The sequence below is a fragment of the Rhodotorula paludigena genome, assembly GCF_050403205.1.
Source record: "Rhodotorula paludigena JCM10292 DNA, Rt_paludigena_JCM10292v1_ctg28, whole genome shotgun sequence".
Lineage (NCBI taxonomy): Eukaryota > Fungi > Basidiomycota > Microbotryomycetes > Sporidiobolales > Sporidiobolaceae > Rhodotorula > Rhodotorula paludigena.
Genome location: NW_027481430.1, coordinates 177,203 through 189,228, shown reverse-complemented (window position 1 = coordinate 189,228; position 12,026 = coordinate 177,203). Strand labels below are relative to the sequence as shown.

The 12,026-nt window shown below is 66.8% G+C and overlaps 6 protein-coding genes across 6 annotated transcripts; 3 read left to right on the top strand and 3 right to left on the bottom strand.

Moving 5' to 3' along the window:
* Positions 1-18: 18 nt before the first annotated feature.
* On the bottom strand, positions 19-1,195 carry JCM10292_006302 (uncharacterized protein; the record flags this gene model as incomplete). The annotated part of the gene is made up of 6 exons (XM_076649843.1): positions 19-74; positions 144-281; positions 346-748; positions 814-923; positions 985-1,033; positions 1,094-1,195. 6 exons carry the CDS (start codon positions 1,193-1,195, stop codon positions 19-21), a joined length of 858 nt encoding a protein of 285 aa, XP_076504658.1.
* A 1,688-nt stretch (positions 1,196-2,883) lies between these two features.
* On the bottom strand, positions 2,884-4,272 carry JCM10292_006301 (uncharacterized protein; the record flags this gene model as incomplete). Its single annotated transcript, XM_076649842.1, has 2 exons — positions 2,884-4,030; positions 4,145-4,272. The coding sequence occupies 2 exons, from the start codon at positions 4,270-4,272 to the stop codon at positions 2,884-2,886; spliced, it is 1,275 nt and encodes a 424-aa protein (XP_076504657.1).
* Positions 4,273-4,512: 240 nt separating this feature from the next.
* On the top strand, positions 4,513-6,061 carry RRP8 (25S rRNA (adenine645-N1)-methyltransferase; the record flags this gene model as incomplete). Its single annotated transcript, XM_076649841.1, has 4 exons — positions 4,513-5,214; positions 5,287-5,699; positions 5,764-5,860; positions 5,921-6,061. 4 exons carry the CDS (start codon positions 4,513-4,515, stop codon positions 6,059-6,061), a joined length of 1,353 nt encoding a protein of 450 aa, XP_076504656.1.
* A 316-nt stretch (positions 6,062-6,377) lies between these two features.
* On the top strand, positions 6,378-8,257 carry JCM10292_006299 (uncharacterized protein; the record flags this gene model as incomplete). The annotated part of the gene is made up of 3 exons (XM_076649840.1): positions 6,378-6,381; positions 6,438-7,019; positions 7,083-8,257. The coding sequence occupies 3 exons, from the start codon at positions 6,378-6,380 to the stop codon at positions 8,255-8,257; spliced, it is 1,761 nt and encodes a 586-aa protein (XP_076504655.1).
* Positions 8,258-8,655: 398 nt separating this feature from the next.
* JCM10292_006298 (uncharacterized protein) lies at positions 8,656-10,620 on the top strand (the record flags this gene model as incomplete). Its single annotated transcript, XM_076649839.1, has 4 exons — positions 8,656-8,970; positions 9,078-9,203; positions 9,265-9,363; positions 9,430-10,620. 4 exons carry the CDS (start codon positions 8,656-8,658, stop codon positions 10,618-10,620), a joined length of 1,731 nt encoding a protein of 576 aa, XP_076504654.1.
* Positions 10,621-10,929: 309 nt separating this feature from the next.
* Positions 10,930-11,709, bottom strand: JCM10292_006297 (uncharacterized protein; the record flags this gene model as incomplete). Its single annotated transcript, XM_076649838.1, has 3 exons — positions 10,930-11,267; positions 11,324-11,370; positions 11,435-11,709. The coding sequence occupies 3 exons, from the start codon at positions 11,707-11,709 to the stop codon at positions 10,930-10,932; spliced, it is 660 nt and encodes a 219-aa protein (XP_076504653.1).
* Between the last annotated feature and the right edge of the window lie 317 nt (positions 11,710-12,026).

Below are 12,026 nucleotides of genomic sequence, written 5' to 3'. Positions count from 1 at the left end.
GAGTGACGGAAAAGCGGCTCAAACGCAACGACCGGAGCCGTCGTTGACATGGCGCCAGCCCTTGAAGCAGGAGCCTTATATGGTAAATAGGTTAGTACACACAGAGCTACTTCGCCTCGACATCGAGATGAGATTTCACGCACCGACGCGGCACTTCGATGCAGCGCACTCGACGTGAAGCGCGCCAGGAATGGCAAGGCAGTTCTGGCCGGCACCGCCGGCACCGACGCAGCCACCGCACGATGTAAGGCTGTTGGTGGTGTCGATGCACTCGAATCCGCCTGTTCCAAACGAGAGCCCACTCAGCCGTTTGCGCAACACGCGAAGCAAGACAACAGAACGCACCCGAAGGAAGCGGGCAAGCCGTCTCGCCGTCCGGGCAGTGCGCCTTCGTGACGAGGCCCTCCGAAGTCGCGGGGGCAAAGACCTGCTGGCCGCGGCGCCCGTGCGGCTTGTTGGCGAGACCACGGCGGTGGCGAGCGCGAGCGCGGCCCGAAGGCGGAAGGACGCATTGGCCGGTGGTCGGGCTCTGCACGTAGCCGGCCGGGCAGACGCATCCGCCGGCGCCGTCCGAAATGAAGCCGTTGGCGCAGGTGCAGACGGAGTATTCACCGGCTTGGGTCAGGACGTTGGGCGGCGGGCAGTTGGTGTTGGGAACGCAGGTGCCGACGATGGAGCGGTAGAAGCCGGCGTTGCACGCGCAGGCGCAGATACCCTCGCCGCAGACGGGTGAGGCGTTGGCAGGGCACTTTTGAGAGGTCGGCGCAATGTCAGCTCCTGCTCGCGCGCAGCATCGCAGCACTCGGGACGCACCGGAGGGCATGCCGACTGTCCAGCGGCGGGCTGAAGGATGTTCACACACGCGCAGATGCGAATCAGGCCGAGGAGGCCGACCGAGACGCCGACAGTCGCGTCGGTGCAGTCTGAGCGCCAGGTGAGAAGGTCAACATCGAGCTCGCTGATATCGCGCGACTTGCGACTCACCACCGCCGCCAAGAAGGTTGCCTACGAGACTGAGGTCAAGGAGGGCACCCTGCAAGAGCTCGAAGCATCAGCTTATGAGGCGGGTCGGCCGACATGAAGAGAGACGCACGTTACGCAAGAGACCGAGGTCGAGGAGAGGAAGGTCGAGCAGCTGAGCTGCGGCACCGCTAAAGAGGAGCGGGATGACCGGGAGGAAGCGCCAGATCTGCATCGTAGGTGTTTGTCGAAGGTGGGAAAGCGAAGGTGGGGGTGAAATGAACGTGGTGATGCGTCGAGATGCGGCGGCGAAGGAAGGTCAGGCAGCAGCAGAGTGCGGCGTCGGAGTCGAACTGAAGGGAAACAAGCTGGGCGGACGATGGAGAAGAGGAGAAGGAAAGCAAGTGCGAAGCAGATCCGAAGGGGGTCGTCCTGGCACCAGCAACCGAAGGAGGGGTGGGAAGCGGCTCCTCGGTTGCCACGCCTGCGAGCGACGTCTTCCTGGGCATGCGCGCGTGTGCCTCGTGCGCTGATGACAGTGGACAGTGCGCAGGCATTCCAATTGCCTGATGGGGCAGATGCCATCAAGCGAAGCGTGAAGCCAGAGTGCACGAGTTCTCATCACGCTGCGGTTCGGCACGCACAAGTGCCGCTGCACCGCCTCACAGTCTCCGGGCGGGCTGCGCGCATGGCGTCGACCGCAGGGTGAAGCACCTTCCCTTTCAGGGGCGGAGGTGCGAGGGAGCCAATCGGCGGCGGGTACAGAGCCGGAAGCGCCAAAGGCACGCCGCACAAGGTGTGTGCAAGCGTGAGAACTCGGACCGCGTAGCGGCGCGTGCCTGCGAAGGCAAAGGCCGACTCGTCGACGTCTCTTGGTGAGGAGGAGCGCATCCGCACATTTCGTTCGCTGCCTCGCAGTGCTCGAGATTGTGGCTGCTGGTTCAACTCACTCCTCACGACCCCTGGGAAAAGCGGCGAGCTCTTCGGATTTCTTCGCGAGCATCAAGCGGACAGCGAAGATTCTCATCACGTCCTTCGCTCTTCTCAGCTTTGAGCAGCGGGACGCCTACGCGCACACGTGAGGTACGTTCTGTAATGGAGCAAAAGCGCGCTGTGCCCATTCTAGCGGCAGCGGAGAAGCGTTGAGGTGTGAGAAGCGCGAGGGAGGGATCGTCCAAGGCTGGAAGCCTCCGGATCCTCACTCGGGAAGGTGGACCCATCTTTGACCTTTGCTTAGTCGTGAGAACGGCCTTTGCAGGGGGCCAAGCGCCGGCCCGCGTGCATGCTTCCCGAGCGGTGCGCCTGAGCATCACCTCCTTGCTTTCGCGTCGAAGGACCTTTTCGTTCTCCAGTCACCCCCTCTCAACCCGGCTTTGATCCTGCTTGTCTTGCAGTAGTCGGAGCGGTATCCCACGACTCACTAATGCTGGTCTGCGGGATGAGGCACTTGTTAGGCCTGAGTGCTGCGAGTTGCAACCGTCGCGAAACATGGTCGCCTGTCCGCTCTTGTCTCGTTCAGCTGCCAAACTTCGACTGCAGTCGCAGACGCATATCCATGCACGTGCAGAGAGCGCATTCGTGCTCAAGAGGAACACGGGAGGATCCGCCGAGAGCAAGGGGTGGATCCGAGCACGCGACGAAGAAGAGCCTGAACCTCAGTCCGCACGTGCGGCAAACGCCTGCAGGAAAATCCGTCTGCCTTGCCTTGAAAGTCTCGGAGCGAGGTCAGCGGCACGTGCGTCAAAGACTGGAGCACAGCAAGCGAAGGCAGGAGAACGTAAGAAGCGCGAGTCCGCCCTGGCCCGCACACTCTGAAAAGGGTGCCGAGCAGTAAATGACACGTGAAGGATAGATTATGGAAGGAAAGCAGAACAGGCCGCACATACATCCGAACACCGCAGACTGCATGTTTCAGCGCCCCAGTCATTCCGTCTTATCTGCCTGCTGCGCCGATTGCCTCCTCTCCCACGTGCTGCGTTTCAGCACCATTGTCCGCTGCTCGAGACTGACGGGCCACAGCTTCGAGAGCAACCCACTCCGCCCGTCTGACGATGACGAGGCAAGGTCCAGTTCGGACCCGCGCGGGACGGGCATGAAGCCGTTGCGCTCGAGGACGGCACGGAGCGACTTCTGGACGGCCGGACGGATCGAGATGACGAGCTGCTGAGCGGGCGCAGGAGTTCCTGAACGCGCTGAGGCGGGCGAAGGCGCGAAGGCGTGTTCTGCCGCAAACCCAAGGAGATCGTCCTCGATCCCGGCCGAGCGGAACGACAGCGACGTCGCGAAGCGCCGCAGGTGCAGTGTCCCGTCAGGCAGGGTGGCAGACGGGTCGAGCGCGAACGGCGCAGGGGCGGTACCGGAGGATGGAGTCGGCGGGGTGACGGAGAGCGAGACGGAGGGCGCGGAGGTGGAAAGGGTCTGCGACTTGGCGGCGCCTCGCGGACGGAGCGCAGATTCGTTTGACGAGGGCGCGTCGGTCGCCGTTGTTGCAGCGGACTGCTCCGTGGCAGCCGATGCGGCCTCCTCGACTTGCTTTTTCTTCTTGTCTTCGGCAGCGGCGGCAATGATGCGGTCGACGACAGAGTCGAGCCGCTGGCCGGGCTTGAAGCCGTCGAGGGCGATAGCGCCAATCAAGCGGTCGTCGTACTCGAGAACCCAGAAGCCCTTGCGCTGCTCGGGTGCAGACGCCCCCTCCTCCCGCTCATTCCGCGACACGTCCTTTTCCCCACCCTCGCTCTGCACGTCGTAGTAACCGACAATGTCGCGCAGGTCCTCCTCGCCGATTGCGCGGCGCATCTCCATCTCGAAGAAGGCGCGGTGTCGCAGCTCGAAGAAGGCGAGAAGCGCGATGGCAGGCGCGACGATGACGGGGAGGAGCAGAACGCTGTCGGTAAGCGTCTGGGCGACGCTCGCATCGGGATTGCCGGTGCGCGGTGAATCCGGGAAGAGGAGATTGTGCAAGATTGGCGGATAACCCGACGTGAAGCGGAGGATGAGGAGATGGCACGACGCCGCCCACACGAGAAGCGACAGGGGCCTGAACAGCGCCGTCTGGTTCGCTGACGAGGACCTGCGAACCACCGTATGTCAGGACTGTCTGCTCCCGAACGCGTCGGTCGAGGTGACGAGATGACGACCCGGCGATAGCGACCCGGGCACAACGATGACGGTAAATGAGACGCACGGTTCCATCACAGATGCACCGACAAGGTAGCGCGTGTAGCTGAGGTCCTTCTTTGCGTCGAAAGGGCGGATGCGCGCTGGAGGGGGCGGCGGTCCCGTCCTCACGGCGGGGAGCTCGAAGGCGCTCATGACGTCCCGCGGCGAAGTTCCAGAGGCGAGCAGCGGCTCGGACGTAGGCGCAGCAAGGAGAGGAAGCAGCGAAAGGAGCGGGAGCGTGTGAGGAGCGGATGCACGTGCCGCTCGAATTGGAGTTGGCTCCTGCCAGATTTGGCTCTTTCTGGCGACGGGCGATCAAGGTCGGACGGGCCTCGACCTTCTCGTCGTCCTCCTCATCAGCTCGACCGTCTTGCACGAAGACACAGGGCAAGGATGCTCTTCGACACGCCTCTGCTCGACGTAGCAGCCAACACGCCCGTCGCTTCCACCTCGAGCGGCCCGCCCGGCGCGGGTGGCAGCGCAAAGAAGCGCCGTCGCTCGAGCTCGAATCACGCCGATGCTGCGACCGGCGCTTCGAACGGGACTGCGCCCGCTGCTGGAGCGGGCGAGATCAACCTGGACAAGCTGCTCAAGAAGATGAAGGACGCCGAGGGGGGAGCCGGCGGAAAGGCAGCGGGAGGAGCAGCTGCCCCGAAGCGGGCGAAGGAGGGCAAGCCGGGGAAGAAGGCCAAGGTGGACGACGCGCCCGTGCCTGCCCCGGCACCGCAGAAGAAGGACGCAGCGCCTGCGCCCGCGCCTGAGGCCGCGCGCGAGCCCAAACGCTCGAAGAAGGAGCGCAAGGCCGCCAAGGCCGGCTCGCCCGCCGCTCCGCGCGCACAGGAGCAGCCAGCATCGCCTGCCCCGGCTCCCTACGCGCGCGCTGCGGCCCAGGTGGCGCCGCCGACGCGCCACGCCGCGCCGAGTCAGGTCGTGACGGCATCAACGTCGACCGGGTCGACCAAGGCGGGCTCGGTGCAGGACAAGCTGCGCGCGCAGCTCGCGGGCGGCAAGTTCCGCATGCTCAACGAGACGCTGTACACGACTTCGGGCGACGAGGCGTACTCGCTCATGCAGGAGGACGGCGCTTTCGACGATGTGGGTTCTGCGGCGCTGCTGCGCGCTTGCACGGGCCTGCCGAGCTGACAGTCTACCTCCTCCCCCTCGCAGTACCACATCGGGTTCCGCTCGCAGGCGGCGACCTGGCCGGTACACCCCCTCGCGCTCATCGCCCAGTCGCTCCTCGCGTCCCTCGCGCCCAACAGCCTCATCGCCGACTTTGGCTGCGGCGACGCCGCCCTCGCACGGGTGCTCTGCCCCTCGGCAACCGCAGCTCCGGGCCTCCCGCCGATTCCGTCGCTCAAGGTGACGGCCAAGCAGGCCAAGCAGAAGCAGCTCAAGGTCGTCTCGTTCGACCTCGTGAGCCAGTCGAGCTACGTCGTCCAGGCCGAGTGCTCGTCCGTCCCGCTGCCTGGCGGGACGGCCGGCGGCGAGATCGTCGACGCCGTCGTGTGCTGCTTGAGCTTGATGGGGACCGACTGGATCCGGATGGTGCGCGAGGCCAAGCGGGTGCTCAAGGACGGGTGCGTCCGCTCTTTACGTACTTGAGGATACACGTGTAGACTGACGCGTCGCGTGCTTGTGCAGCGGCGTACTCAAGATCGCCGAGGTGACGAGTCGGATCACCAACATCGACGACTTTGTCAAGCTCGTCTCGGCGCTCGGCTTCTCCCTCTCGCACAAGGTCCGCTTTCAGGACTCGCACAGCACACGTGAGCCTCGTCCTGACGCGCTACTCCCGCAGGACGACTCGAACACGCATTTCATCCTCTTCGACTTCCAGAAGAAGTCGGGTGCCGAGGGAATCGAGGATGCGGGCAAGGCAGACGAGCGCACGCGAAAGGCAGCGACGCTGCTCAACCCGTGTATCTACAAGCGCAGGTAGTCGTCTCGACTGCAACTCGCTCGGTGCACTCAAGACTGCAGCAAAGTCGCGGTCCTCGGAAGAAGCTGAAAAGAGTGTTGAGCCGTTGAGAGCGATCTACTGTGCAACGCTCAATCGAGGGTGAGTAAGTGCGTGGTGCGAGGGTGCTGGAAAACGGTGCGCAGCGCGGGACGAAAAGCTGGATTTGGTGTCCGAGGGTGGAGAAAAGGGGGCTGTGTGCGCGCAGAGTGCGGAGTGCGGAGGGACGCCCTCGTCCTGTGCGCGTGTTCTGTTCTGTCCTGCTCTGTTCTGTTCTGTCCTGTCGTGTGTGTGCGCAATGTGTGAGTACCTTGCACATCCTGAGCCTCCTTGCAGCTCACCCGCCCTCGCCGCGCAGCTCCGTCGTCCCCGCTCGCTTCGTCTCCTCCGCTCGTCGCTGCTCCCGCTCTCGCGTCGGACGCAGCAGCTGCACCGCCCGCACCCTCGCCCGCCATCACCGTCGACTCGCCCGCCGTGCCCGACCCCGCCCAGCACGCCCTCGCAAAGGCCATGGGCGGCCGCCTCCCAACGACGCCCGCTCGCCGATCGTCGTCGCGCGGGACGGTGCGGGCCCGCTCGCGCAGCCCTGCGCCCGCGACGACGCAGAGCCTGAGCGCGCTCCACTCGCCCGCGCCCCAGGCCCCGCTCCTCCCGCGCACGTCGCCCACGGCCGCTGCTGCCAGTCCCGCGCCCCTCTCGCTCTCCCGCCCCGCGCCCGTCGTCCCACCCAGCCCCAGCGTGCCGCCGACGCCTTCCTACAGCCGCCCGACGAGCCCGAGGCCACCGCCGAGGAGCGCGGGCGACGAGCCTGCGAGTCCGACCCGCCCAAAGACGCACGAGGGTGGCCTCCTCCTCTCTTCCGGTGCCGGACCAGCAGAGCAGGCCGGCGGCCTTAGTCACAGCGGGAGCCAGGTCGACCTCAGCCACATTTTTGAGCGCGGTTCGTTCTCTCCGATCTCGGCAGACGCGCACATCAGCTGACACAGACGCAATCGCTCATCAGATGTCGAGTTCGCCTCTTCGCACCACATCACGCCCTCGGAAGCAGTCGACGTCGCGGTGCCGCCCGTCCTGACCGAGGCGGCGCTCGCGCTCTCGGCCGCAGACGACGACCCTATCGCCTCGCGCGATCTGTCGGCACTCGTCCTCGAGGCCGAGTTCGATGCCCAAGCCGGCTCGGGCTGGTCTTCGCCCGTCGTCGCGCCCGCTTCAAGCCTGCACCACGCAAGTCCGCCGCAGCTGCAGCAGCCATCGCAGTCGCAGTCGCAGCATCCGCTCTCGAATGTCTACGCCAACGCGAGCCGCTCGCCGACTCGCGACACACGCAGCTTCTCGCCGGACTCGGGCTCAGGCGGGCGTGCCGCGAGTCCGGGCAGCTCCACGACGTTCAGCGTTGGCACGCCGCCGACCTCGGCCGGCGGAGGGAGTCCGCCGCCGCTCCTCCCGCCGGGGTCGGCCGCGCAGCCCTCGCAGGCTGCGCCGTTCTCGCTCGGCCCGTTCGGCAAGAGGCTCGCCGAGGCGCTCGAGAACGAGGCGAACAAGCTCCCGCCCGGGCTTGTTGGCGGGCTCGGCGCGCCGCTCCTGAGCCCTGGCAGCAGTGCCAAGAGCGACGCAAGCGAGCCTGCCGCGCCTGCGTCGCCGCCGTCGGCGGGCGGGAGCGGGAGCAGCAAAGCGGCGTCGTACGCGCCGCTCAAGCCCTCGCTCCTGCTCCCCTTCCCGCCGACTGCGTCGCCCTCGCTGAGCCTCGCGCCCGGCCTCGGCAGCAGCAGCGCGACCGACGACCCCTTCTCGTCGCCGCTCGCGTCGCCGTCGGCCGAGCTCGGCCCCAGCCCGCTCGCCGCCTCGACGCCGCACCACCACCATGCTTCGGCAGCAGCGGCAGCGCTTGCGGCGCCGCACCCGCGCAAGCTGAGTTTCGCGAGCTACGCCGACCTCGTCAATGAGGAGCGCCTAGCCGAGATCACGGGCGAGCGGCTCGCCGAGGGCGGGACGTCGACGCCTGCGCCTGGCGGACCGGGCGGGGCGGGTGGCACGAGCCCGACGCAGGTGCGGAGCAGGAGCGGGACGAAGACGGGCGCGCAGGCGCTCGGGTTGGGGGTGGCGGTCGGCGCGGGGCAGCCCGCGGCGGTGGTCGAGCAGCTCGAGGGGAAGCTCGCGGCCGCGACGCTCGAGGCGTGAGTGTCCCGAGTGGAGGCTGTCCAAGGGTACATAGCGGTGTCGTTCTGGTCTCGTTCTTCGTGCTTTTCTCTCGCGCTCTCGATTCTTGCGGATGTGCTCCCTATCACGTTGTGTTATGCCCCGGCTTCCTCTGATCTTTACGATACTTCCCCTCACGTGCAGTACCAAGCAGTGTCCTCTGGCCGCTCCTGCCCTGGCGACGACGAGAACCGTCTCGCCCGCATCTTTTGCTGATCGGGGCGCCTGATGGTATTCGGTAAGCTATCTTGAGAGGCTAGGCAACGCTCACACGGCTGCTTGTGCGAGTCGGTGCGGGTCGTCTCCGCCTCGTCGGCTGCTCGTCATCTCGTCCTTCTCGTCCTTTCGCTTTCTCCAGCTCTTACTTCTTTGAGCACACGATGAGTGGCAACGCCGACCCCAAGCCTGCGCCGGCGTCCGTGCCCCCGCCGCGCGTCATCCCCGGCCTCTCGCTCCCCGCCTCGTCCCAGCAGCCGCCCGCGTCGGCGCCCAAGCCCCGCAAGCGCTCGAGCAAGGCAAAGGTCCCGCTCGCTGGCTCGGTCGGCGACGGGGGCTCGGGCGCGCAGAGCCCCGCCGTCGTACCCGTCCCGGAGGTTGCGGCGGACGGCGGCGACGAGGAGCTCGTGGTCGAGGCCAAGAAGACGAGCGCCGTAGAGGCCGTGCAGAAGCGTCTCCGTGCGACGACCAAGAAGATTGTGCGCCGTCCCGCTCTCTCCCTCTGCCGTGCCGCGAGGCGTGACCTCAACGCTCGTCGTCCCTCCCCCACTCGCGAAGCTGACTCGCCCTCGTCGACCACCCGCAGCAACGCATCGAGGGCTACGAGGCGAGCCCTGCGACGCTCAATGCCGACCAGAAGCGCGCCGTCGAGGGCAAGCCCGTTCTCGAAGCCATCGTCCGCGAACTCAACGACCTCCTCTCCGTCCTCAAGGTGCGCTCCCATCTTCCCCTGTTGAGCCTAACCTGCAGACACTGACCGGGTTGACCGACAGGCTGAGGAGGCGGAGGACGAGGCGCGCGACAAGCGCAACGCCGCGGTCGAGGAGAAGAAGCAGGCGCGCGCGATCGAGGCGGCCGTCAAGCAGGCCGAGGTGCGCGCGTCGTCTTCGCTCTCGACTCGAGGAAGCTCTCGCTGACATTGCTCGTACGGCACACAGGCCGACGCGCAGCAGCATGTCGTCCTCCTCTTCCAGTTCCTCCACCTTCACAGCCTCTACTCGTCGCAGAACGGCTTCGCGCCGACGCCTCTCCCGCCCATCGTCAACGAGGCGACCGGCCAGGAGGTCGCGGCCGTCCGCATGCTCTACGACGCCTTCAGCAACGGCCCGCTCCTCGGGGGCGACGACGCTGTCGAGCGTTTCACCAAGCTCGCCGAGGGCTCGACCGACGAGGCGCTCCCGGGCGTCACGTACGCACGGGTCCAGCAACTCGTCCATGGCTTGACGACGCCTCCTTCCGATGCCACCGGCGCGTCAGCCACTGGAGCAGAGCTCAAGCTGCCTTCGGACGAGCCCGCCGGCGCAGCCGACTCGGTCATCGCGCTCGTCGACGGCGTGACCGAGGATGTCCACCCGCCGCCTCCTCCTCAGCCCTCGTTCCTCCAGCCGTCCGAGGTGGACCAGCCGCCCGCGGTCGAGACGCCGCCGGCAGACGAGAAGGTGCAGCACTGGGCCGAGGACATCGCGCTCGAGCCGCAGGCGCCGCCAAGTGGGCCCGCGACGCCCGCCGCCGACGTCTCGCTCGACACGCCGACGCTCTCGATCCCGCCCACGCCGACGGCTGTCGCTCCGCCTGAGACCGCGTTCGCCCAGCAGCAGCAGCAGCAGCAGCTCGACGCGACTGCGCCGATCGACTGGGCCGCAGATGACGAAGCTGGCGGGCTGCCGCACCTCCCTGAGCTTGCTCCGCCCGTTCCCCTCGTCGCCGCCAAGCAGCACCAGCAGCAGTCTACGCCCTCGACCTCGTCGGACGGCTTCCAGCCCGCACGCCCGCCCCGCAATAACTCGGGCAAGGGCTCGCACCGCGGTGGCGGCGAGGGTCGCCCGCACCGTGGCGGTGGAGGCGGTGAGGGTCGTGGGCGCGGGCGCGGCTCGTACCGCGGCGGAGGTGGGAACAAGGGCGGCGCGAACCCGACGAACGGCGAGGCGAGGGAGCCGCGTGAGCCCCGCGAGCCCCGCGAGCCTCGCCCGCCGCGCGCCGAGAGGACCGACAGCAACGGCGAGGGCGGGCGCGGACGCGGCGGCCGTGGAGGTGGGCGTGGCGGGCGCGGTGGGCGTGGCAGGGGCGCGGGCGCGAACGGCCAGCCGCAGAGCAACGCCGGCAGCGCGCCGCCCACGCCTGCTGCCTGAGCAGCTGTGTTCGCCGCCTCGATCCGACTTTTCTCTGCCACGCTCTTGCACGACTTTGGTTCTTCCTCGACCTCGCTGTCTCGCCTTCGCCTTCCGTTCCCTCTTCACTTTGCACCCTTGTCCCTCGTCTTTTCTCGCCTGTTCGCATGATCCACTTCTTCCGTGCGCCTCGTATACGGGGCGAAAAGGGTCGCACGTTGCGCGCTGTGAATAGCTTGGAGCAGGATGTGGAGGAGGGAGGGGAGAAGGGGGTCTACCGCAATCGCCGCAGCTGCAAGTACTTCAGTTCTCTCGCAACCTGACACCTGTTCAGCGCACCAGACGCTCCTTCGCCTCGTCCTCAGCTCCCTTGTGCCGCTGCTGCTCCTTCGCATCTCCGAGCTTTTCATCCTCGTCCCCCTCCGCCTCGCTCGGCTCCTGCGCATCTCCCGCCCTCCGCTCGAATTCGGCGAACTCGCTCGTCTTGCTCACGCGCGGCTTCTTCTTCTCCTTCGTCGTCTTCGCCTTGAGCGCGCGCAGCTTGTCGGCGACTTTGGCTGCGCGGCGCGTTGCGCGGGATGCGCGCGAGAAGTGCGACTCTCGCATGACGGGAATGGACGAAGTCGGGTCGCCCGTGAGAGGGGTGGGATCCGGGTGCGCTGACCATCCTGCAGGAGGTAAGGTATCAGGCAGGTCGTAGTGGACGAAGTCGGCCCATCCGCACCTGCGTTCGAGGGCGCGTCCAACCCGAACCAGCCGCCAAGGTATTCGCTGTCGGCACGTCCGTTGTTAGCTGCGTCGCCCAGCTACCATTCAATCCTGCAAGACCACTCACGCTGTTCCTCCCGGACCAGGCTTCGCGACAGGCGTCACCCCCCAGGCGCCGCCGAACCACCTCTGCTTGTCCTCCTCCCCACTGGCGAGGTTCGCTCCGCCCTGTCCAGCCGCAGCGAGCGTGACCTGCGTCTCCTCGTACACGGGGTCGACGGGCGCCGCGCGCGCACGCTTGTGGCGCCGGTAGGCAAAGCGGCACGACGCGAGGCCGAGGGCGAGGGCTGCTGTGCCGAATACGGTAGAGAGCGAGACGATGAGCTCAGTTGCGGCTTTCATCGTGAGGCGCAGGAATCGCAGGCGAGGGGATTGGAAGCGAGGAGGAGGAGGTAGACGGACGCGAGGGCACGGACTTGCCGCGGACGGTCAAGGTGAGAACTTGCTCGAACGAGCGCGGCCTCGCGTAAACCTGCGTCGTTTCCGACGCGAAGCGGCCCTGCGATGTAGGTGGAGAGCACGGCGCAAGCCAACGGGATTAACCGACGGGGAGCGAATCACGAGCAAACGGGTTGCGAGTCCACGAGCGAATATCAGGGGTCCAGCAGCCCGCATCGAGCCCTGTATCTGTGTTTTTCGAGCAGCAACTCGTCGTGAGC